Below are 25896 nucleotides of genomic sequence, written 5' to 3' on the forward strand. Positions count from 1 at the left end.
TCAGATTTTGTACAGCCACCTTGTCCACCTTCTTCGCCGCAGAAAGCCAGTTTGCCTTGAACTGCTGCTCGCCCTTAGCAGTTTTTTTTTTGGTCTTCTTTAGGTTCCGCTTGACAATAGCCCAGTATTTCTCAATTGGGCGGAGCTCTGGCGTGTTGGGAGGGTTCTTGTCCTTGGGAACCACCTGCACGTTGTTGGCGGCGTACCACTCCATGGCCTTTTTACCGTAATGGCAAGATGCCAAATCCGGCCAAAACAGTACGGAACAACCGTGTTTCTTCAGGAAAGGCAGCAGACGTTTATTCAAACACTCTTTCACGTAAATTTCTTGGTTGACAGTCCCGGAAGCTATGAAAATGCTGCTTTTCAAGCCACAGGTACAGATGGCTTGCCAAACCAGATATTTCTTTGCGAACTTTGACAGTTTCATGTGCTTGAAAACATCTGCTACCTTTCCCCTTCCTTTTGCCGTATAAAACTCCTGTCCCGGAAGCTGCTTGTAGTCGGCTTTGACGTAGGTTTCGTCGTCCATTACCACGCAGTCAAACTTCGTCAGCATCGTCGTGTACTGCCTCCGGGATCGCGCTTTGGCCGTCGTATTTTGTTTATCATCGCGATTTGGAGTCACTACCTTCTTGTAAGTCGATAGTCCGGCTCGTTTTTTGGCTCGATGCACGGTTGTAGACGATACACCCAGCTTATTTGCGGCATCTCGGAGAGAGAGTTTAGGGTTTCGCTTGAAACTACCGGCAACTCTCTTTGTCGTCTCAGCGGCTTCCGGTTTTCGATTTCCCCCCGATCCAGACTTCCTGGCTGTCGACAAACGTTCCCCAAACACTTTAATTACATTTGTAACGGTTGATTTGGCAACTTTTAGCGATTTTACCAACTTTGCGTACGAGTAGCTCGGATTTTCGCGATGCGCGAGCAAAATTTTGATACGCTGCTCTTCTTGCTTGGACGGCATTTTGACAACTGAAGAGTGAATTCCAAAATCAAAATAGGAGCAACATTCTACACACACACACCTTCAAAATGAGGGGTGTTCAGGTTTTTTAAATGCAAAATTGAAAGAAATACGTCAAGTTGATATTGACCAAATTTTGACCGTATCACCCTTTAGCATCTCATCACGAAGAGATGAGATTTGTATTATCCTTGAACAGTACATTAAAATACATATAAACTTGTTCTTGTGAAGCCAGTGACGCAACACGATGGCGACGGGATGTAAAGAGATTGATTAAAAAATTTCATACTCAAAATTATTCGCTATTTTTTTTCAGAAATTTTTATGTAAAAACTTGTCAAATAATTTAAAGGCTCATCATTTGCTATTTATATTGACTAGGTTTGTTCTCGTACTCACTTTTATGCTTTTTCTGAAAGTGTTGATGCATACATTATGTCGCTATTTAAGGGGGGAGGGGGTCTAAGATTTTGTGACAAGCAATGCATTAGGTATAGGAAAAACTTGACGATAGGGGGAAGGGGGTACATTCTTCCTCAATATAGCGTTACATAATTAATGCATGGGACCTAAGTTGCTGTAAGACAATAATCCATGAATCCCCGATTTGCGCGGTGGGTCAAGTTTGTCGTTGGCCCTAATCACATACAAAAAATAAGAGTTTATATCTAAGACACGACCGCAGATTTGACGTAGGATTACGAACGGTAGTTATGATGTCACAGCAAAAGTATATAGTGTTAGTAAATATTAAATTGATTTCTTAACTCGTTATCAGGGAAAAATTTCGATTGGTTGAAATTCGAAAGCAGTTCTGTTTTTGAAGTGCTTTGTCGATGTTCATGTACTACAAGCCAATCCTGGACGATATGTCTTGGATTCAAGCTCTAACTCTTTAGTTTACTTTTTTTATTAGCCATTTGTGGTCCTGAAAAGGACTCATGGGTTGGAAGCTTGAAAGCTAGTTAAGAACAATACTGTGGAAAATTTTCCACGATGTTTTTGGAAATGATAGCGGTGGGGAAATAAAATATTTAGGAGAAATGAATGTAATGTCGTCCTAAATGCCCCTAATTTGGGCCCATACATAAATACAGCAATCGAATAAATTTTCAATGACGCCCAAATATATAGATTAGTACCGTCCCAGTGACGCCTTCAATCTTAGATCCAAAGGCTAACATTAGAACCATTTCCCCTATTAGGGAAAACACATCAATCACAGAATCTGAGCCTACCGGACGGTACCTACGTTTATACTTTTTGATGCAAATTTTAAGCCCCTTCTATTAAGAGAATTCGGCATGGCTTCTTTTTTGGCATAATGCTCTTAATATGAGAGGCTTAAAATTGCACCAAAATGCTTAAAAATTGGTACCGTCTGGCATGCTCAGTGCTTGATATCAATATTCAGCGACTGTGTTAGGGAACCACTTTTCCTATCACGGAAACTACTTGTTTTCTGATGACAAAATTACGCATTTACGTGCACAAAACGCACGGAATTTTTGTTTTATTCAATCGATAATTAAAAAAAAAGTCAATATTGTTTGGAGGAATTTCTTGCTCATATTGTTCCAATCGCGATCAAGCATATAAATTCGATTTTTTTTTGTTTTTCTAGCGTCCTGGAAAAAAACCTTACAAAGTGTCTCTGGTTAATTGACATGGTCATGTGGTATTCGATCATTGCGAGAATTTGTATGTACCACTTCAATACTGTTACGTATTTGACGACAAACGTTGGGTTGCTGGGTGCATTATCAAAGAGTTTTGGGAGTGATGAGGCTGGCCGAACGTTCAATGAAAATGATCTCTAAAACAACAATAATTTATGTTGATCTTTAAAAAGACCGTTTTTTCGTAGTGGTTGAGTAATGCTGAGCTATTAGGGTGTTCAACGTGGATGAAGCTGGCGAGCTGTTTGTTGTTTGGAACGAGGGTGACGCGCTTGGCATAGATGACCCACAGATTGCACCAATACATTTAGGCCTGCAATTCCACCCCCCCCCCCCGGGACGTGTTTCCTATACCTAATGTATTGCTTGTCACAAAATCTTAGACCCCCTCCCTCCCCTAGAGCGTGACATAAAGCTACTTGCGATTGATGACATTTACAAATGTGTAAAACACACTCTTTAACAAATTTATGGTGGTCCTCAAAAGGACCGTTTTGTCGTAATGGTTGAGTAATGCTTAGCTATTAGGGTGTTCAACGCGGATGAGGCTGGCGAGCTGTATGTTGTTTGGAGCAAGGGTGACGTGTGGCTTCTTCTTCCTTCAATGGATGTTCATGTGGGCTCTGCAACTCGCTGCTTTCCGGCTGCCTTTCGTTGTGTACTGGAGAACAATGTTCAACGCCACACGCCGAAAGCACTGCTGCTGATGGTGCTGCTGCGGACACCGTCGACCAAACACCACCACACACGGTGATTGAATGAGCACCGTTTAGTGAGACAGGATCGAATTCGATTTTTAAATCTGTGTTAGGGAATGAAGGCAATCGGTGATAGTTTTCATCACCATTGCCACAGTTGGACATTTGTGTATTTTTCAATAGTGTCATATTGAAAATTACTAAAGTGTTCATTTTAGCAGATTGGTAGATACATTCCCAATCGTTTGGCCATCTACTTTTGACAGAGTTATATGTGGTCAAAACCTGACCTCTTTTCGTAATGCGGTCGATTTTGGTTTTTTTTAATTGCTCCCCCAATATGTTGCCAAAAGACGTAATCTTTCATCAAAATCAGCTCAATTGGTTGAAAGATTGTTGAAAAACTGTGGTGCGTAGGTGACACATAACCCATCACGTAGATTTGAGTCAGCTTCGTCTTCTTCTTCTTTGCATTTCAAACTTATTGCACATTAGCTTATTGCGTGTCCTCAGCTTTGTCTTCTAGATGCACTTCCACAGTTATTAATTGAGAGCTTTCGATGCCTTTACCATTTTTTGCATTGGTATAATTGTGTGGTAAGTACAATCATACTCTATGCCCAGGGAAGTTTAGAAATTGCCCAACCCGAAAAATTCTTAGACCGGACCGGGAATCGAACCCAGCCACCTCCATCATGGTCTTGCTTTGTAGCTGCGCCTTTACCGACTGAGCTAAGGGAGGCCCCGTGTAGATCTGGGATTCCTGTATTATTTTCTTACATCAACTTACAGCAAAAGCAAAGAAGCAAGTACAGGATCAAACCTACTGTTTTATTAATACAACGGAGAGTTGGCTATAATGAGACACGTTTTATTTGGTACGTTCATTGACCGATGTATATGTACGCTCTAAGATATTATTACTAAACATTGAAAAGCAAAATGTTCCGCAACACTTTGACTTCCATATAAAGGTCTATTTTTCGCAAAAAAATATTTGAAAACACTTTTATCTTCACTCCAATATTGGAGATATTGTTGTTTTGATGCTTTAAACCTAATTCTGAATTTAACTTTACGGTTCAGTAACCCCTTTATAATGACTGGAAATAATTTTAATAGGGTTTCTGATCTAATGTCCGTCCTATTTAACACAATTCGCACTTAACCATATTTTTTTCCAACGGATAGGTGTGTAAGTGTGTGTGTAATAAATCCCCAGTGGTATTATGAAAAATAGAATTAGATTGCCTTGATGTGATAATTTAAAGCAGATTTAGTCCGGTAGTTAGAAGGTGATAGCTCTACTGCAGATCCAACAACCCATTTCAGAATGCCTGATCAGTGCTGTAAATTCTCAAAATCAATTGAACATTTTTGACGAAGACATGGATCATTCTCATTTGAGAAACGCTTGATATCATTCAGTTGAGTGTAACCTACACATAAACGAGGCTCTGGCCGACATTCCGGCGAAAAAGCTAAGCCAACCCGACATCAACCTGACTTCTAACAAACCCCAACCCGATGTTATCCCGACATATTGGGTCAACATCGACCTTGGATTAGCCTTAGATCCATCCGACCTCGAGTTGACTTGTCTGTTCGGGACCATTTTGCTGGGTTTCTTCCATACTCCACTGTCGTATATCAAATGATAGTGAGTGACTCAATTGACAGTGACAATGGGCTTCGAATGAGAAAGGGTTTCTTCAAATTATGGTCATGTGAGAGATCGTTTTCACAGAATTGATTGAATGGTTGTATTGGTTCATCTTCAATCGAATGATATGAAAATTAACAGCACTGGGTTTATTGTAATTGAAAGTGACCTCGGAATGGATGTAAATTATCAAGCCGCTTGTGTGACTTTCAATTACAATAAACCTCTTTCCTTTATTTAACGTAATTCTCTGTTCCGCAATCTAGTGTTAATCACCGACGGACATCGATTGCCATCCATTGACGGTAATTGAATGTGCAGGAAGGCAGCTTCCACACCTACGTAGGTTATCGCACCCATTAAATTCAACACACATGGGCCGGGACCAACGGTTCTACTTCCCTTCCGAAGGAAGACGTGACCAGAGATTTTTATGCCTAAGAAAAATTCCACCGATTTCGGCTGGGATTGAACCCAGACTCATTGGGGTGAGAAAGCAGTCACGCTTACCACTACACCACCCGTGCCGGCTAATTACAATAAACCTCGCATGTTAACACTACCGGTATCATATGGACAATGGTATTGCAAGCAAACACACTTCCACGCTCAACCAGGGGATGTAATATTTGACAATTATGAGGGATTCATCATTGCACAATATAAATGGAGACAGCATGAATGGAGGATGAGATGTACCGAGCTGCTGCTCAATGCAAAAAAATGGAGACCGAAAATGTGGAGTGTATTAGTGAGTGAAATGAATAATGTCGAAAACATAAAAATAAGGTTACGACTGGACTAGAATTAAGAACGTTTCGATTATCACACCTGTTTCTTTCTAGGTTAAAAACGAATAAGAAACGTTCCTATCCTCTTATACTCGATGTCATATGATTTTTCTGCAGAATGGGAATTGAAGAGAATCGGGGCAAATGTGCGCGTCGTTTAACAATGTTATAAATAAAATGCTTGCTGAAAGGTCAACCTATTTCATTTATAGCGGAAAATGATAGGAAATGCAACTAACATTTAATGTAATACATTTTTGGTTTAGGTGCAGCTTTCAAAAAGTCAAGTTAAAAAAATCAACACATTTCTTATCACACGGGGGGTTATTTAATACAAAACAAAAATCTCGGCGTCATTGGTCCACTAACTGTAAAAGATTTCCATTTTTCGCACGTAATTTTCACCGCTTAGTATAATTTTCGAGAAAAAAATCGTCAACCCGGTCTCTTTGTATGTGTGCATAAATCTCTTGCACATCCCACTCTAAACTTTATATTTCTAGCGTTATACTCAGAAAGTTCTTACAGATACCTAAGATACCTGTAAATACTTCTAAATACTTAATATTTAATATTTAAATATTTAGCTTTTGTTTGTTACCACCGTTGCTAAACAAATTTTATTTATTAATTTACCGGATGTCGTCTGTGATTTTGTGCGAAGATTTAAAAACTATAATGCTTATATTTAAAAATTTTATCAGCTTTTTCAATTGTTTCTTTTTGTTTGTTAGGCATCAAGAATATGGTCTTTGAACAAACTTTGTCAAACTGAATCACCTATCAATTAAAGAGGAGAAGAAACGTAAACTTGAAAAGTCACTGTGGGAAAAAAATGAGTTCTATGATGATATTACCGATCGCATTTTGCATGATCCGTTCGACATGTTACAGGAAGAAGTCAAATTGATAATCATGGAACCCATCCCTTAGTTATTGGTTTGATTTTATTGATCGGTACAATATAAGTTTTGGTTCTTTTCATCAGGCATGGAAAATCATTCATATACAGTCAAAAATTGCCTTACAGCCATGTTTTGCCTGTATAAGCAGTAGACTGATGCAAAATTTGACTTTTTCGCTCCACAGTGCTTAAATGGTTTCAAATCGGGTCCTGATTAGCCTCCAAAAGTTACAACTCATTTGGTTAGAAACAGACTTCGCACAAACCATTTGAAGTTTACATGTAAATTACTATGGGAAATCTCAACTTTTTGCTCATTGCCTTCTAGTCTTTTTCCACATTGAGCTGCGAAACAGTTCGATAGCCATTCTTATAGAAAATTTTCTCAGCTACAACTTTGCTGCAGATCATTTCTATGTAAAACGAGACAGGAAAAAGTTATTAATTATTTAAGAGATTGATAAACTTATGACATGATCAAGCAGCTGCTCTGTAGGCAACACTGTATTTTGCAGTGTGACATAGTAGTCATGATTTTTGTGTCCTATTCAACGTCCCAGAAACACCAATGTTGCCTGCTGATCAGTTGATTGAGCATGATCATAAGACATCAGCGCATTCAACCATTGATAACTTTCGATCCTTGCATTTAATCAAAAAATGGTCTTCAGCAAAGTTGTAGCTGGGAAAATTTCCTACAAGTACAGTTGAAAGTTTTTGAAGCAAACCGATATGGTGAATTATTAGATAGACATGAACAAAAATCTTGGTTTTCCCATAGTAATTCCCATACAAACTTCAAATGGTTTGTGCCATCTCAGTTTCTCACCAAATGGGTTCAAATTTTGAGAGGTTAGTCAAGATCAGATTTGGAATCGTTTAAGTATTGTGGAGCAAAAATTTCAAATTTTGCATCACTCTAATAAGCAGTCTCCATCTACAATCATTTGTTGGGTAATGGATGAAAAGCAGGCATTGAAAATCATTTCCATTCATTTCGTGCATTCATTTACATTCATTTGCCTCTAACTTTTTTCTTGAACAGCATTCCGCAAATTGATGTAGTAAGCTTTTGTAGGTTTTGTTATTAGCTACAACTTATAGTTATAATTAAAATCTGTATCTCTTATGCATCACGAACTAGAGTGGGCAGAACTTGTTACTGTTTTTCAGTGAATGTAAAATACATTCACTGAAAAACAGTAGTGGCTCCAGTTCACTCTGGTTCGTCGTGCATAAGAGATACGAATTTGACTTGTTTACAAAAGTTATATCTAATATCAAAACCTACAAAAGCTTCATACATCAATTTGCGGAATGCTGTTCAAAAAAAAAGAAGAAGGGTCTGTGCTTAGGGGCACAAACGGAAGCTTGACGTAGGACCGCTAGTGGACTGAACAAATGTGAAGAGCGTTTAGTTTTTTCATATAAACTCTTTCCGTTTTTGATTTGTAAGCGTATCAAATTTACAGTATTTTTTTTTTAAAGAGAAAGTTAATGAAGAGTATCAATCAAAATCACTTGCACCCCTGCTTCCAGGTTTGGTTACAAGATTACAACTCTGGAGAGCAGTTTGTGTGGTCGTTGAGGGCCTGTGGTTCTGAATATGGACAAACAGGCACAGATAAATTCTATTCCAACTTTTTACTGTTATAAGCTTGATGGCCCTGAAAAGGCCGCTTACGATTGGCGTGTTTCGTTTAGGTGACAGCATCACGGATCTCATTTTCCAGGAACACCTTCAGCACACCTCGTAGATCAGATCGGAGATTCGTTTAACACCACCACGGCGAGCCAGACGACGGATGGCGGTTATCTCGAAGAACTTTGCGATGACGCTTGGTGCTTTTTTTACCAAGACCCTATCCTTCTTTGCCGCGACCAGTCTATTGTTGCGTATTGAATGTAGAAGGGTTCACTAGCCACCACCTTCCTACTGCTGCTGAAGCGAAAATGAGTTGATGCTAGACAGAAGCGCTTTTTTTATAAAGCAGAATGATGTGCAACCAAGTGGTATAAAGGCTACAAAGACTCCTCCCATTATGAGCAGTTTGCTATCAAGTAAAGAGTGATACGGTCAAAATTTGGTCAAGGGAAAACGCGTGTAAATCGGTGAAATCGTTTATTTAAAAAATCAAATTAAATTTCTTTTTCAAGTTCAATTAGTATAAAATTCAGGAAAAATATTCAGTTAGGCTTCCGCTTTTCCAAATCCGAATTGCCGGGCCTTACGCTTGACCCCTGCCATCAGATTTTGTACAGCCACCTTGTCCACCTTCTTCGCCGCAGAAAGCCAGTTTGCCTTGAACTGCTGCTCGCCCTTAGCAGTTTTTTTGGTCTTCTTTAGGTTCCGCTTGACAATAGCCCAGTATTTCTCAATTGGGCGGAGCTCTGGCGTGTTGGGAGGGTTCTTGTCCTTGGGAACCACCTGCACGTTGTTGGCGGCGTACCACTCCATGGCCTTTTTACCGTAATGGCAAGATGCCAAATCCGGCCAAAACAGTACGGAACAACCGTGTTTCTTCAGGAAAGGCAGCAGACGTTTATTCAAACACTCTTTCACGTAAATTTCTTGGTTGACAGTCCCGGAAGCTATGAAAATGCTGCTTTTCAAGCCACAGGTACAGATGGCTTGCCAAACTAGATATTTCTTTACGAACTTTGACAGTTTCATGTGCTTGAAAACATCTGCTACCTTGCCCCTTCCTTTTGCCGTATAAAACTCCTGTCCCGGAAGCTGCTTGTAGTCGGCTTTGACGTAGGTTTCGTCGTCCATTACCACGCAGTCAAACTTCGTCAGCATCGTCGTGTACAGCCTCCGGGATCGCGCTTTGGCCGTCGTATTTTGTTTATCATCGCGATTTGGAGTCACTACCTTCTTGTAAGTCGATAGTCCGGCTCGTTTTTTGGCTCGATGCACGGTTGTAGACGATACACCCAGCTTATTTGCGGCATCTCGGAGAGAGAGGTTAGGGTTTCGCTTGAAACTACCGGCAACTCTCTTTGTCGTCTCAGCGGCTTCCGGTTTTCGATTTCCCCCCGATCCAGACTTCCTGGCTGTCGACAAACGTTCCCCAAACACTTTAATTACATTTGTAACGGTTGATTTGGCAACTTTTAGCGATTTTGCCAACTTTGCGTGCGAGTAGCTCGGATTTTCGCGATGCGCGAGCAAAATTTTGATACGCTGCTCTTCTTGCTTGGACGGCATTTTGACAACTGAAGAGTGAATTCCAAAATCAAAATAGGAGCAACATTCTACACACACACACCTTCAAAATGAGGGGTGTTCAGGTTTTTTAAATGCAAATTGAAAGAAATACGTCAAGTTGATATTGACCAAATTTTGACCGTATCACCCTTTAGTGACACTGGCTCCTTTCCTAAGGCGTAGTTTGCCAATGGCAACACAATGAAAGTTAGCGACGCCGGTGGTGTAGTGGTAAGCGTGATTACCTCTTACCCCAGCATGCCTGAGTTCAATCTTTGTCAGCGCCACCGGCATGTTCTGAGGCATAACATCTCTGATCAAGCCTTCCTTCGGGAAGTAAATTCGTTGGTCCCCGGTTGAGTTGATGGGTCGATAAGTAGGGTCCAGGTGTGGGAGCCACCAAGTTCATTTATGAAAAGAGTTAGAGTAGAATTTTAAAGAACTACAAAAATAGTTCTCACCATTAAGTCAAGACTATTTTTTCTCATTCAAGGCGCTGTTCCATTGATAGTACGTTAGAAATTTGGAAGTGGATGGAACGCTTTGGATGCATATTATGGTCAAAATAAGTCAAAAGAAATCATTCATTATCGATCAGGTTTTTCCTAGAAATTTTTGATAAATTGTAGGCTTTCTTGTTATAAAAGGGAGGGAATTTGTATGTATTATTTTTAAGCAGAATATGCAAAATGGGAGGGACTTCTAATGTTAATCCTCCCTCCCCACCTAATGCTACAGAGTGTCATCAAAATACATGCAATGTTGAGATATTGAGATCGTGAGAGTGAATTTTCTCTTTCAAATTTGAATGTATGGCTCTCTGGGGATTGGTAGTAAAGCGGTTAAAAATATATGGCAAAAACCCTTTTTTTTTAATTAATTCTAGCTTATTTTACAAAAAAATTCCAGGAAAAACTGAACGACAAAGTCCAGAAACGATTTCTTTAGGTTGTCGTCAACTTTTTTGGAAAGCTATGTGAAATTCACATGGATTGCATGCATTACATATGTGATATATTTTTTGAGTGTATCCCCTGTTTCCATGTTTTACATTTTATCTTAATATGTTTCTCCATGACATGTGAACAAATTAGTATCGCTTTTAAATAACATATTTTTTTTAGCTTCATGACCTTATCTGCATGAGTGGCAAATGACCACTGGATGGTTAAAACATCTTTAATAAAAACAACCAACTAATCAACTTCTCTTGCGTGTCGTAACGCTCTCCGACAATCTATCTAATGCAGCTCAAAGTAGATATATTTCTTCTCCATATCGGTCACAGTCAGCATACATTCCACGAAAATCTACGCCATCTGTCGGTGAAACTTGTTAACAACATACACTCTTGGTTCCGCCACGTCAATCAAACGTTTCTTATGTTCTCGGGAAATCAGGAAAGGCTTGGTATAGGAGATCAAATGCATGGAGTCCAAAATGCACTTGGCAGTAAGTTCAAAGCTATCAGTAATTTGAATTGCACTAATTTTATGGCCAGCAGGTTTGAGCATAAGCATGAGCATGATTGACCACCCACGGTTCTTCTTCTTATTATTATTCGCATTTCAAGCTTATTGCTTAGCGCATATTAGCTTATTGCGTGCTCTCAACTTAGTGTTCTAAATGCACTTTCACAGTTATTAATTGAGAGCTTTCGATGCCAATACCAATGCATTTTTTTTAGCTCTTTATTTGTTCCAAATTCAAAATAAATTACATTTCATTTTTAACCTAGGTGCTCCAGTTACTACAGTAACGTACCAGCCTTAATTGTTATGATATATATCTAAGTGTTTTTACATTGTTCATGTCTTGGCAATTAAGAATTTTAAACAGGTTTTTTAACCTGCATGTCAGTATAACAATTGATATCTTAAAACTAAAAACTAAAACTAAATCTTATCTAAGTATAAAGGGAATTAATCGTTGCAATTGAGGATTGCAACGATTTTTGCCGGAAATTATTATTTATTTTGTTGGACATTTGTGCTAAAGTCTCAACATTCGAAATTCTATGTACTTCGGTAGTACTGTACCAGGGAGGCAACTTCAAAATCATTTTCAGAACTTTGTTCTGAATCCTTTGAAGTGCTTTTTTCCTGGTAGTGCAACAACAAGACCATATTGGCACAGCGTAAAGCATGGCCAGTCTAAAAACTTGTTTAAATATTAGAAGTTTATTCGTCAGGCAAAGTTTGGATTTCCTGTTTATAAGAGGATACAAACATTTAATATATTTGTTACATTTGGCTTGAATGCCCTCAATGTGATCTTTAAAAGTTAATTTTTGGTCAAGTATTAATCCAAGATATTTCACTTGGTTTGACCAGAAAATTGGAACTCCGTTCATAGTGACTATGTGACTACTACTAGGTTTCAAAAACGAAGCTCTAGGCTTGTGTGGAAATATTATAAGTTGAGTTTTGGAAGCGTTGGGAGAAATCTTCCATTTTTGTAAATAAGAAGAGAAAATATCTAAACTTTTCTGCAGTCTGCTGCAAATAACACGAACACTTCTTCCTTTAGCGGAAATGCCTGTGTCATCAGCGAACAAAGATTTGTGGCAACCCTGAGGCAAATCAGGGAGGTCTGAAGTGAAAATGTTATACAATATAGGCCCAAGAATGCTACCCTGAGGAACTCCTGCTCTAACAGGTAGTCGATTAGATTTGGAATTTTGATAATTTACCTGCAGAGTTCTGTCAGTTAAATAATTTTGAACTAATTTCATAATATAAAGTGGAAACCAAACTTTTTCAATTTAGCAATCAAACCTTCATGCCAAACACTGTCGAATGATTTTTCTATGTCTAGAAGAGCAACTCCAGTTGAGTGGCCTTCCGATTTGTTTGAACGAATAAAATTGGTAACTCTTAAGAGTTGATGAGTAGTTGAATGCCCATGGCGAAATCCAAACTGCTCATCTGCAAAAATTGAGTTCGTATTGATGTGAAGCATCATTCTATTCAAAATTATCTTTTCAAAAAGTTTACTTATTGAAGAAAGCAAACTTATTGGGCGGTAGCTAGAAGCTTCAGCTGGATTTTTATCCGGCTTCAAAATTGGAACAACTTTTGCATTTTTCCATTTATCCGGAAAGTATGCCAAATGGAAACATCTGTTAAATAATGTTACCAAGAAAGACAAGGTACTCTCTGGGAGTTTTTTGATGAGGATATAGAAAATTCCATCATCACCTGGAGCTTTCATATTATGAAACTTTTTAGTTATAGACCTTACTTCGTCCAAATCAGTCCCCCAGGAATCATCAAAAATATTTTCCCGAGAGAAAATATTCAGAAAATCCCCAGCAACCTAATTCTCAATAGGACTAGTAAGACCCAAACTGAAATTATGGGAACTCTCGAATTGCTTAGCACGTTTCTGAGCTTTTTCCAAATGTGTGATCAAAATTTTACCACCTTCTTTAAGCGCTGGAATAGGCTTTTGAGGTTTTTTCAAAATTTTTGTGAGTTTCCAAAACGGTTTGGAACTCGGGTCTAATTTAGAAATATTATTTTCAAAAGTTTTGTTCCTCAGGGCAGAGAATTGCTTTTTAATTTGTTTTTGCAAATCCCGCCAGATAACCTTCATGGCAGGATCGCGTGTTCTTTGATATTGTCTCCTACGGACATTTTTTAGACGGATCAAGAGCTGGAGATCGTCGTCTATTATAATTGAATCGAATTTAACCTCGCATTTTGGTACTGAGGCAGCTCTTGCTTCAACTATAGAAGTAGTCAGAGATTCAAGAGCATAATTAATTTCATCTTTGGTTTGCAAAGGAATGTTTGCATCGAAGTTATATTCCATAAATGTTCGATATTGCTCCCAATCAGCCCTATGGTAATTGAAAGTAGAGCTGTTGGGATTAGAAATTATTTCTTGGGATATTTCAAAAGTTACTGGAAGGTGATCAGAGCCGAAGTCAGCATGGGTAACCAGTTGGCTACAAAGTTGACATGAATCAGTTAAGACCAAATCAATAGTGGAGGGATTTCTTGCAGAAGAAAAGCATGTTGGGCTGTTTGGATATTGAATAGCGTAATAACCTGCAGAACAATCATCAAACAGAATATTGCCATTGGAATTGCTTTGAGCATTATTCCATGAGCGGTGTTTTGCATTAAAATCACCAAAAATGAAGAATTTAGACCTATGACGGGTAAGTTTCTGGAGGTCACCCTTGAGAAAATTCTTTTTCTGGCCTACGCATTGGAATGGCAAATAGGCAGCTATAAACGTAAGTTGTCCAAATTTTGTTTCAACAGAAACTCCCAAAGTTTCAAAAACTTTGGTTTCAAATGAAGAAAGAATTTTATGTTTGATTCGTCTATGAATAATGATGGCAACGCCACCACAGGGTCCATCAAGACGATCATTTCTATAAATCAAGTAATTTGCGTCCTTCTTAACCTTATGGTCAGGTTTAAGGAACGTTTCAGTTATAACGGCAATATGCACGTTATGAACTCTCAAAAAGTTAAATAACTCGTCTTCATTATCTTTAAGAGATCGAGCATTCCAATTTACAATATTTAATGCTTTAAAATCCATTACTGAATTTTAAAGTCATGACAATATTATTTGCAAATTTTACTCCAGTTTGAATAGCATCAAACATGGAGTTAGATTTAAGCATATCAGAAATCATGTCAATTAATGATTTCTGTAAAAATTCCATTTTAGGGGCAGTAATGCTTCCTAAGTCAAAATTGTCAAAATTTCCGTTAGAATTACTTTGGTTAGTATTTTGATTTCTACCCGTAGCAAAAGCAGCATAGGTAGCTCCATTAACTCGCTGAACATTGTTAGCAGCGAGGGGAGTAGGTACAGATGAAAAATTTGAAGCAGGGGTGATATTTGTACCTACGGGTACGAATGTAGAATTTGTTCCTCGCTGACCGTTGTTAACAGCAGAGGAATTTGTACCTGGTTGGAAACGTGGAGCGTTTCTTACCTGTCGGTTAGAACGAGATTGTAGGATCGCTTTGCGAGTCTTACATTCCCAAAAATTGGATTTGTGGTTTTCACCACAATTTGAACATTTAAATTTCTTAGGATCTTCCTTCACAGGACAGTCGTCCTTTGCGTGAGAGGAATCACCACAATTCATGCATTTAGCTGGCATGTAGCAATTTTTAGTTCCGTGACCTTATCCCTGGCACTTACGGCACTGAGTGAGGTTTTGGAAATTTCCTCCAGTCTTCCTGAAGTGTTCCCACTTCACTCGGACATGGAGCATAAGGCTAGCTTTTTCTAAGGCCTTAAGGTTGTTTAGTTCACTAGACTTGAAGTGAACTAAATAAAAATCATTAGAAATCCCGTTGCGCGAATCGCCAGGACGGGATTTCATTTTCATTTTGATTACTTGGAGTGGCACAACTCCAAGTAATTTTGCCAGTTCATCTTTGATCTGATCCAGGGATTCACCACTGGGCAGTCCTTTCATGACAACCTTGAACTCACGTTCAGTTTTGGTGTCGTAAGTAAAAAAAATGGTGATTCTTCTCAGTAAGATACTTGAGAAGACATTTAAATCCGTCCAAGGTTTCAGCCAATACACGGCATTCACCCCGACGTCCAATTTGTAGAGAAAACTTAACTTTCACGAAGTTCAAAAGTTCCATGCGAAGAGCATGGAAATCGGAAGTGGTTATCACAATAGGGGGAATCTTTTCCTTCTTGGCATTAAGCCGGGAAAGTTTACTAGAATGGTTCATTCTCATCATCCGTGAGCAAATCAAATTGATTACTCAAATTAATTTCTTCAGAAGGGGGGTCAAGAGTTTGCCCCTTTCTTTTGCGTTTAGGCGCCATGGCGGCAGTAAATTTTTATCCAAATCGACTTCCAAGCAGATTACTATAAGAATCTGAAGGATCAAAGAGGAATTTTTCCAATCGATATCCAAGAAGGATTACCTCGGGTAGGGTCCAAACAAGGATCAAAGAGGAATAAAGTTGAACAAGGTAGAAATTTTACAGGTTGAGCACTGAAAAGTGCTGTTTAAATTTGTTGTAGCTTTAGGTAGTAGTAACACTTCCTTCATCAAAAAGCAAATAGATCCGCACGGCAAGAGAGCACGATGCGGACTCGCTGAAATACCAATGCATGAATTTGTATATTGTGTGGCAAGCATAATGATACTCTATGCCCAGGAAAGTCGAGAAAATTTCCCACCCGAAAGATTCCCTCGACTGGACGTTAATCGAACCCGCCGCCTCCGGCTTGATAATACCGTGCCCTTACTGACTAGGCTATGAGGCCCGCCCACGGTTGCTGCTCTGTTATTGCCAGATCAACCTCATTTACACAGAGAACCAAGAGATGATGTTTGGGACTAACATTCATCCTCAATGTGTAAAAACTCGAGATCTAATATTTAACAAAATCAGAGCCAGCCGAACTAACGAAATGAATCCATGAGCATTGAGCTGGTCCACCTTTCTTGCTTAAATCAGGATGATATCCACCAAGTCCTTGACCGCTTTCTCCACCTCGTACTGATGATACTTTTCAACTGAAATAACAGGTTGCCTCTCCTTGAATACACCTTGATTCATGGTGATTCCTTTTCATCTGGGAGGATTTCCTGCCTGAATCTGTGATCTGTTTGAAATGGTCATATTTTCATATCAGATCAGATAAAGCTAATATAAAATGTCACTAAAGGAGTTTCCAGGATAAGCACTTATGGGTCGCTTCTCCGTGACTTCGACGCAAACAAAAAAACGTCGGGGGTTCCGTAGGGGATTTTTTTTTCGGAGCTCCTTCTTGACACTTTGTTTGAACTCCTTGGACCGGTGTGATGGTTGGTTTTTCATACTGTTATAAAAATATAACGAAATATATTTTCCTATTTTACTCGCCAAACAAAATTAAAGTGAAAAAAAACCGTTATATTTATGGCCAGCAGGTTTATTGAAAAAAATAAATAAATTATTCGATAAGTAGGGGAATTTACGTATTCTCGGCAACCTAAGCAGCGACCTTCTTTCTATAGCCTTTTTCTCTATGGAACGCACACATATGCAGTATTGGTTTGTTTACAATCTTTTGCTGCCAGCTGCTCTAAGAATTTCAGTCGAAAGAGTTGTCAAAAACTGTTTTGAAACGCTTTTACAAAGCTCCAATCTTTTCTAGTGAGAGCGAGTATTGTCGGCAACCAGTTTTTCTTCGGCAACCGTTCCATTTGAACTGCATGTAAATCTGCTGTTCTATTATCGGCAACTCGAACTCAGCTACAATTTGTAGTGCGTGTGTTTCATTTCAAGAAAACCCTGCTAGATTGCTTTTTCTCAGTGGTAAAAATATAGTCAAATTGAAGCTGAAAGCATAAAGAATCGTTTGCATGCATTCAGCGAAGTGTTTTCGTAAGAAAATCCAGTGAAAATAGTGTTTCAATTTGGGTTGCCGAAAATAGTCTGTCATGCCGAAGCCGTCATTTCCCCTATAAGTCAAATACTTACCCATTAACATGGTTTCGCTTTTCATTCCAATTGAAAACGATTGAAACAAGTAATAAAGTATGTTAATACCCGACGTTAACTAACGAATCGACGGAACATACAACAACAAAAAACAACACTAGCAATCGGTCACTGCGATGCAAATTATCTAAAAATATATCATACTTCAAAACAGGGTGCCTTCCATTCATTTTGACTAAAAAAATGTTTTATGAAATTATGGAATAATAAGATATTATGATGATATTTTGTATGTGTAAGTAACAAGAAAAGATTGTAAAGTTTGTGTTTGACACATAAAACCTGAAAATTTAGCTTCGACAGAGTCACAATGAGCGATTTTCTGATCGCCTCTTCGCGAAGCGTGAAGAGTGAATAGTGGGTGAGATAAATGACAAAATCGCTTATAGAGAATCTCATGTAGCAAAATTGGCTGGTATTATGAGTCAAACACAAACTTTACAATATTTCCTTTATGTTTACACAAACAAAATATTATCATAATATCTTATTGTTCCATAATTTCATAAAACGTTTTTTTAGCCAAAATGAATAGAAGGCACCCTGCTTCAAAATACTCAAGAAAATTTCAAGAGTACTCAATTACAAAGCCATGAGAGTTATTAAAAAACATGTCTAGAAATTTTCCGGAAGAAATCAAATCTAGATTGAGCTGGAATTAGGGCGTAACAGCTTTTGTAAACAATGACTTCTCCCGATGGTATGTATGGTGAGAGTAAAGGCTAGCCAGTTTATGTTTGGTACAATACATTAAATCAAACGCAACCAAACAAAGTCTATAAGAACGAACGGAATGAATGTTAACACCCATTTTTCTCAAAAACACAAGAAGAAGCGCTCCGACCAAATCCATCTTTCCATTCCATTTGAACTGAACATTTGAGTAAATCGTATTCCTAGTGTATTGTTCACATCTGTCTAGTTTCATAGTTATTCATGCAGTAGTTCCAGTCATGTCGTCAAAACAAGAAATTAACCGTGAAAAAATTGTGTGCACTTACAATCAAAATCCAGAGGCGTCCCACCGATGGATCGCTAAAAGGCTTGGAATTGCAAATACAACTGTGTCTCGTGTGATAAGAACCTTCAAGGAGCATCTGAGTGCCCAAAGGAAGGTAGTTAGTGGTCGTAAAAGTGTAAAATAGCCAAGAAAGTGGTGCAACAGTTCAAGAACCGTCCAAACATGTCAATTCGAGATGTCGCTAAAAAGTCCAAGGTGTCAGTTGGTTTTGTACAGAAAACCATGAAACGTGCTGGCTTACATATTTACAGGGAGCAAGAAGCCCCAAACTGGAATGCAAAGCAAAACTTCACTGCGAAAATGCGCGCCCGGAAACTTTACACGAAGTTGCTCACCAAATCGTGTTCCATCGTGGTGGATCACGAAACTTACGTCAAGGCCGACTTCCGTCAACTTCCTGGGCAAGAATATTTCGTTGCCGAGGCTACGTTTGATGTTCCGGAGGATGTTCTAATGAAGAAATTATCGAAATATGCAAAGAAGTTCCTGATCCGGCAGGTGATTTACGGATGTGGTGAAATAAGCACTCCCTTCATCACTTTCGGAACAATCAACGGTGCGATTTACACGGAAGAGTACGAGCGTCTCTTTCCATTCATATGGCTATATGAAATGTATATATATGGCTAAATCCTATAGTCGGTTTAATTTTCGTGAATAAATAATAAAAACATCCTATTATACATATGTGTGTGTCATTTTTATCGAATACACCCTTTATACTTGACTCATTGTTTGATTTTTTCTGCTCGATAGGCCCTAAATGGGCGATTGGGTCGAACTTTTTATCTGCCTCTGTATCATGAAAACCTCGAAGAAAGTGCAGAAAAAAAAATGTCGGTCCGGAGATTGTTCAGAATCTGATGCAAGGAAGGAAAAATAATAATAATTCAATGTTTGATTTCTGAAGAATGATTTGAGTGGCCCTTTTTTATCGAAGACACCCCTTATTATTTTACCCTATTGCTTTGCCAAAAAATTTCCGAATTCTCTTGTAACCTTCCATTACGAATAAATCACGTCAATCAAGCAGTCTAAAACGATTTTTCCCACCACTCTTGTTTGACCATAGAGCAACAATTTGCAATTGTTTACCTTTTGATCGTAAAATTTATAGTAAATTACTCCACTATGTGATTAATTGAATCAATCATAATAAAAACAAAATCGAATGAACACTTTTGCAATAACGCTCTCAAATCCGCACTAGATGCGTTAAGCTTAGTTTCATTCATTCCATAAAAATTCATAGCCTCTCCATTCGGATAGCAAAAGCTACTACAATTTGAATGAACTCGAGAAGTGATCGCAGCTCAACGATCCTCCAACGAGAGAGCGAGCAAAACAACAACTCCTCTCTTCCTCAGCAGCAACAGCATTGTGCTCGGCTGCTTTTTGCAGATATCACAGGTAGGTAACCAGAAGGCGAAAAACAGAATCAACAAATCAAACGGCTACAGCTTCAGTTGCTTTTTAAACTTCGTTGACTTCAGTTGTGCCTTAAAGCCGGTTAGTTCCTTGCTTTGTACTTGCATGTTGTTTTGTTGTTGCTGTTGTTGTTGTTAGATGATCGCGGCCAGCTCTCGCCACTTCGGTCATCGATCTGTACGATTGTTTGTCTCAAAAGAACAGCATCTCACTACCTGACGCAATCCGAACCAGGTACATGCAGCATCATCTTCGGTAGTGAAGGTTTTTTTTTTTCGATCGTCTTTCTTTTAGTTTGTTTCACGGTGCAAGAAGAATCGAAGTGAGCAATTAGATAGTGAACAGTTGCACTTGTTGGAACGTAGAGCAAGGTGAACCGATTTCGTGTGAATGTGTGAAGGAAATTGAATCCAGTTTTGTTGAACCGAACTGCCATGGATCGGTGATTGTAGCGCAACGAAGGCTGGCTCAGTTCTCCGGTTTAAGTGAGACGTTGTGTGCTCAAGAGCAATCCGATCTAGATCAGTTGGAGAGGTATCGAGATCAAGGAGTTCAAGCGAAAAGTGTTCATTACAGCCGACTACGAGATTGCATTAATTCATAGAAATCATTGGAGATATCCGAATCTAGTGATCGCGTGTTAGATTGAGAGGGCGGAAACCATGGAAGTTGCCTGGCGGTTTAGAATTATTTTTGCAATGGCTTTTGCTGTCATCATATTCGGCGATCTGCTCGGCTATGGAGGGGCAAAGAAAGATCCGAAAGATAAGTCACTGCTATCGGGGCTGTCGACCGGTTTCGGAAGTGCAAGTGCTCACATGGAAGCCACAGCCAGATCCAGTCGGGAGAATGGTAAGTGAAGGGAAGCTGAAGGTCACAAAATGAAAGAAGATAGACATCGGAAGATTTAGTTGGGATTGGAAAGATTGCACTGAAAGTAGTCAGTGTTCGTTACTGGAAGGTCATTTTCTGTGGAAGAAAAACCTATACTTTAATAGTAAAATTCCTTTGTGTCTGTATGCTTGAGTATAAAAAATTGTATTACCAGATATTAATTTAGGAAGTGTATGAAGCAAGACCATGCTGGGCTGGGTTTGATTCCCGGTCTGGTTTAGGAATTTTTCGGTTTGGAAAATTTCTCGACTTTCCTGGGCATAGAAGTATGATTGGACTTGCCACACAAATATACTAATGCAAAAATGGTACAGGCATCGAAAGCTCTTAATTAACAACTGTGGAAGTGCATCTAGAACACCATGTTGAGAGCACGCAATAAGCTGATATGCGATAAGCAATAACCTTTAAATGCGAATAAGCAGAAGAAAAAGTAATTTATTTAAGAAATTATTTGATTTAAAGTAAAATAATCTGCAATCAATGGTCCAACAGTGATGCACTGATACACGATTATATATTTATACTCTCAAGTATTACATAAATATATGATCAAAACTATGGCCTTCCGGTTTTGATGATTTCTGGTTTTATTATCTTTCCGTATCTTATTTTGTAATCGGTATCTTAAAATCATATTGTCACAATAATTCAAGGTTTATTACCTTGTGAACAATAAAAAAAATAGATAAATTAAAAATAGTAATTATTATTTGAGTTGATTTTGTATTTTTGAACATGATTGGAGCTCGGTTTGAATTGGAACCCGTTTTTCAACATATGTATGGAATGGGCAAAAGTAATAAAAGTAAAATAGAGTAAATGTTGGCTTCGGTATTACCTTAACCTTTTATCATCAGGGGGTAAACTAAGTCCTAGAGCACTCAAATTTGGCCAATAGATGCTCTCAAACACAATGTATCCACATGCCAAAATTAAGCTCTAACGAACTTTGTTTACCCCCAGACGATAATAGAATAAGGATTCGCTGAAACCGTCATTTACTCTATCTCTTAAAATTTATTAAAAAAAAACAAACGGAATTTGTGGGGACGGTCTCACAGTGGAGCCGTTCTAAAAGAAAGACGAAAAATTTTCTTCTCACCTTTTTTGACGTTTAAGGTTAGATGTGTTCTAAAAAGTTGCTTTAAATGTAATTCCACAGTGATTAAAATAGTCACCAGATTTTTTATAAGGATGGTATTACTCATACAAATACTAACTTTTTTTATTTTTTTGCTACAATCGGTTCATGTTTTGGACAAAGTTGTAAGACTATTACTTTTAAGAAATTGTTCTTAACATACCAAAATTCTATATAATGGCGATTTATAAAGTAGCGTTATAGAAGATTTACGCAGTGATTCCCGATTTAATGTTGTATTCGATTATGCATAACTATGAGCAATTTATAAACGTTAAGAATTCACAAAAAACACACATTTTTGAAAAAAAAAATAAACAGTAAATTTAGACTTATTTTACATTGAATTTACTGTACATCACATTGGTGTCATCAAAAATAGTTGATGTCTTCATAAAAGATATTTATTTTGATGTTATCTAAAACATTCTAGAACATATTGGATAGATCAAATATGAATAAAATACCAAATAACTCAAACAACTAACTTTAAGGCATTCCTAGGAGAAAACCAATTATACCGCATGCGTGATAATGTTCGCACCCTTGAGCAATGTCAAAATTAAAAAAAATTCTCAAAAATTTCGCTTTCGAGTTTTTTTTTTTATTTATTCAAAGGGGGGATGTTTCTCAGTTTCTTAAACTATGTTAATCATCGATCGAGTTTCCACTTGCTGCAATTACGGCAGGTTCTAATAATGTAGTCTGGATCCATTTCTCTCCAGGTACAGGTCAATGTTTGTCTGAGGCTTGCTGTACTCGGGTGGCGTTTAGAACAGGCCTTGGCCTTCATGACGCGCCATATTGAGTAATCCAGTGGATTAGGATCGAGGCTGGATGGCAGCCACATATCCTTTGCCCAGAACGGAAGATGTTCATGCAACCACTTCTGAGTGCGGTTCGTGGTGTGGCACGGAGCCCCGTACTGTGCTTTGATCCACGGAAGAACATACTTACTTAAAATCGCGATGTAGACCTCCTTGTTGACCTTGTCACCTTCTGGAATGAACACCGGGTCCATTTTTTTTGCCATCGGAAGCTACCAATCCAAACACCATAACGCTAGCAGGATGCTTGGTCAGATACGATACACGTTCTTGTGCTCGTCGGGCACGTCTTTTACCGGAAGAGAACTAATATACCGGCCGGTTCTGGAATTTGATACGGGATCGACGGTAAACATGCTCTCGTCGGTGAACAGGATTACCGGATTTTTTTTCGCTAAAGGAAGTTCAAGATTTTCTTGCATCGTTCGACTTGTAGCTCCCGGATGCGGTTGGTAATCATGTGAGTTTTTTTTCCGTGCCCTCGACTTCGCCCCGCAATCTTCCTTTACGATCTTCCGTGCCGAAGTCACTGATCCCATGTTCCTTTGCCATTTTCCTTATTGAACGCACTGGATTCACCCGATTTGATAGCAGCGATAACTCTCGGAACCCGAGCTGACCGAGTTGTCCTTTCTTTTCTCGGTCTAAAACCCTTTTGACGGTCCACCGGGACACTCCCACGGCGATTGAAATGTCTTTTTGCGACATTTGCGCGTGTCACAAATCACGAATACGCTGCCACTTCGTCATGGTGCAACTGTCCAACTAAGTAAATCATTTTCTTTTATACACAGCCTACTACGGTATGAGCTATAGGTTACGTGCATGCAAAGAAAACCAAGGCATTGTATGAACAGGTGAAACGGGAACCTTATTTGTACGATGACGCCAACATTATCACGCATACGGTATTTATTTGGGGCTAGGTTATAGAAATTTGGAGTCTTCTGCAAAATTTCTTTAAATTAATAGTTCGACAACTTTGTTGGGGAAACTATGAGAACGGAGTCGAGTGGCAACATTAATGAGACATGGCTGCATTTTCTCGACCTAGGTGAACAGAAAGCACCTGATGTAATTCTTATCGTCATGTTAGCTACATCGCTCAATCTCGAATTTTCATGGAATTTCACTTTTGGTTACTTTGAAATTCTCATTGGAGTTGCATTGGAATGCTCCATGGAATTCCGCTCAGGTTCTCTTAAGAATTTCCTTGAAAATCTTCTCATAATTCCTATGGAATACACCTTAAATTTAATTTGATTGTATCCTTAATAACTTCTATCGAGTTCTCATCATGATTCTCTCGAAATTATAGCCAGAACTCTCTTGGGATTCTATTCGGATTTCTTTAAAAAATCTCCTTAAAATTCACCCGCAACCTTCCTCACAATTTCTAGTCAATATTCCTAAACATTCATCTAGTCTTCTGCTCTTCTCCCGTGGGATCATGCTTCGATCTCCCGTTGAATTTCTTCTGCGAATTCAATTGAAATGCTCTCAGAATTCAGTTGGAATTATTCTCACATTTCTAGTGAGTGAATTTTCAAATAGTCGTGTTTGCGTTTGTAAACAAATATACAAACGACAATTTGATGAAACTCTCAGCTCACATACACAAGCTAACATCATCATCAGGTAACGTAAAGTTTCCCTCAACATTATGATGGAGTAAGTTTGTGTGAACGAGCTAAGAGTTGCAATAAATTGACGTTTCAATCTTTGTTGATAAAACCAGATACGGGTATTAGAAAATCCACTCTTCATTGGCTTAGTAATTATGCTAACACATGATGTTCTTGTCACAACTTCCTTGGAAATCTCCTTAAAGGAATCAAAAGGCCCTCAGAATTATTTTGGAAGCATTCCATAGATTTCACTGGAAGTTCTCCTCAAAACTTAAATGAAATTCCATGCCGAACTCACTTAGAATACCATTTAGAATTGCCTTTAAGTTCGCCTCAAAAATTCTTCAGAAAACCTCAAGATAATGCCATGAAATTCCAGAATCATTAATATTTTCTTCAAGCCCATGAATTTCTTAAATCCATTAGTAGCCATTCTATAGCAAAGTGATATAATGGTTCTCAGAATTTCGTAAACATCCCAAGTAACAATTCAGTAACCATTTAGCATCCACTCTGATTTATGATGGTTTTATAACGGCAATGACCAATCCATTTAGTTTGAATATAGCATTTTAAAGTGTAAAACATTCCTGCTTAGTAATTCAGCTTTTTGCTGCTTTAAAAACCTTTTATAGTCTGGCAAGAAAGTCATAAACTGTCTTGTTTTGAAAGTAAATTTAAAACAGTTATCAATCCCCCTTAAAACTGTTTTGTAATTCAAGCATAAACGTCATTAGCAATTGTTTATTAATGTCATGATAAAATACTTTATAAAAGTGTTCTATCATTATAGAAGCAACCATAAAACAATAAGGTTTTGCACTAGAGAAAAAAACATATATTGTTGCTTTTTAGCCTTTTTAAAAAGCATCATTAACTCCCCAATTACTTTGTTTACAAATTGAGCTTAAAAGATGGTTCCTCATAGTTAATACAAGCCAAATTTATGACAAGGAAATCTCGAACGATAGACGAAGTAGGATGAAAAAATCAAGTCAATTTCAGATAAATTTACTTCTTTAGAAGAACCAGCACACCACCAACGACTGACCATCTGTCGGAGAAGAGTAAAGTGTGCGTGGCCCTCGAACTCATAAAACATTGTCTAAAGTTGAAAAATATACCAGCCTTCTCCAGATCTTGCGATGACAATCGAAATAACAACCGACAGCAAACCACTGATACAGTTAGTTAGCGGAGATCAGCTGGTTTCCGTTCCAAAGCAGCGATTTTATTCGGCGAAAGACTCTTCGAAAATTTCATTCAACCGTACATCTCTGCATTATTGGATGGCGCACTTCTGTAACCATCTGGAAGAAGGGGATCTTTTTCGGGAACGATTGCGCTTCCAGCTGTTCGAAATGCGAAATTTTGTAAAACAGTATCGCAAACTATCTGAGTAACTGCTCCCAATCCATCGGGAGAAAACCGTCTGGAAGAATCCTGGATCTCAAAGCGCAACTATCGAAAGATAAACAAACTTTGACGTTTAACCGTTTGCAGGCAACTTTGCCTCCATAAATGCAGCCATAAATCTGAACGGG

General features: G+C 38.4%; 2 protein-coding genes across 3 annotated transcripts in view; one reads left to right on the plus strand and one right to left on the minus strand.

Moving 5' to 3' along the window:
- Positions 1–25896, minus strand: part of SP2353 — a 741117-nt gene that overhangs the window by 374924 nt on the left and 340297 nt on the right. The window lies entirely within an intron of this gene.
- geko overlaps positions 19988–25896 on the plus strand; it is a 47847-nt gene continuing 41938 nt past the window's right edge. Inside the window, exon 1 of the mRNA XM_065231979.1 lies at positions 19988–20711. Within this exon, the coding sequence (XP_065088051.1) occupies positions 20522–20711 (190 nt within the window). The 5' untranslated portion in view covers positions 19988–20521. The remainder of the gene's footprint in view (positions 20712–25896) is intronic.

This window comes from Ochlerotatus camptorhynchus, unplaced genomic scaffold (genome assembly GCF_037179485.1).
Source record: "Ochlerotatus camptorhynchus isolate MF236.1 unplaced genomic scaffold, CSIRO-AGI_Acam_v1.1 ptg000035l, whole genome shotgun sequence".
NCBI lineage: Eukaryota > Metazoa > Arthropoda > Insecta > Diptera > Culicidae > Ochlerotatus > Ochlerotatus camptorhynchus.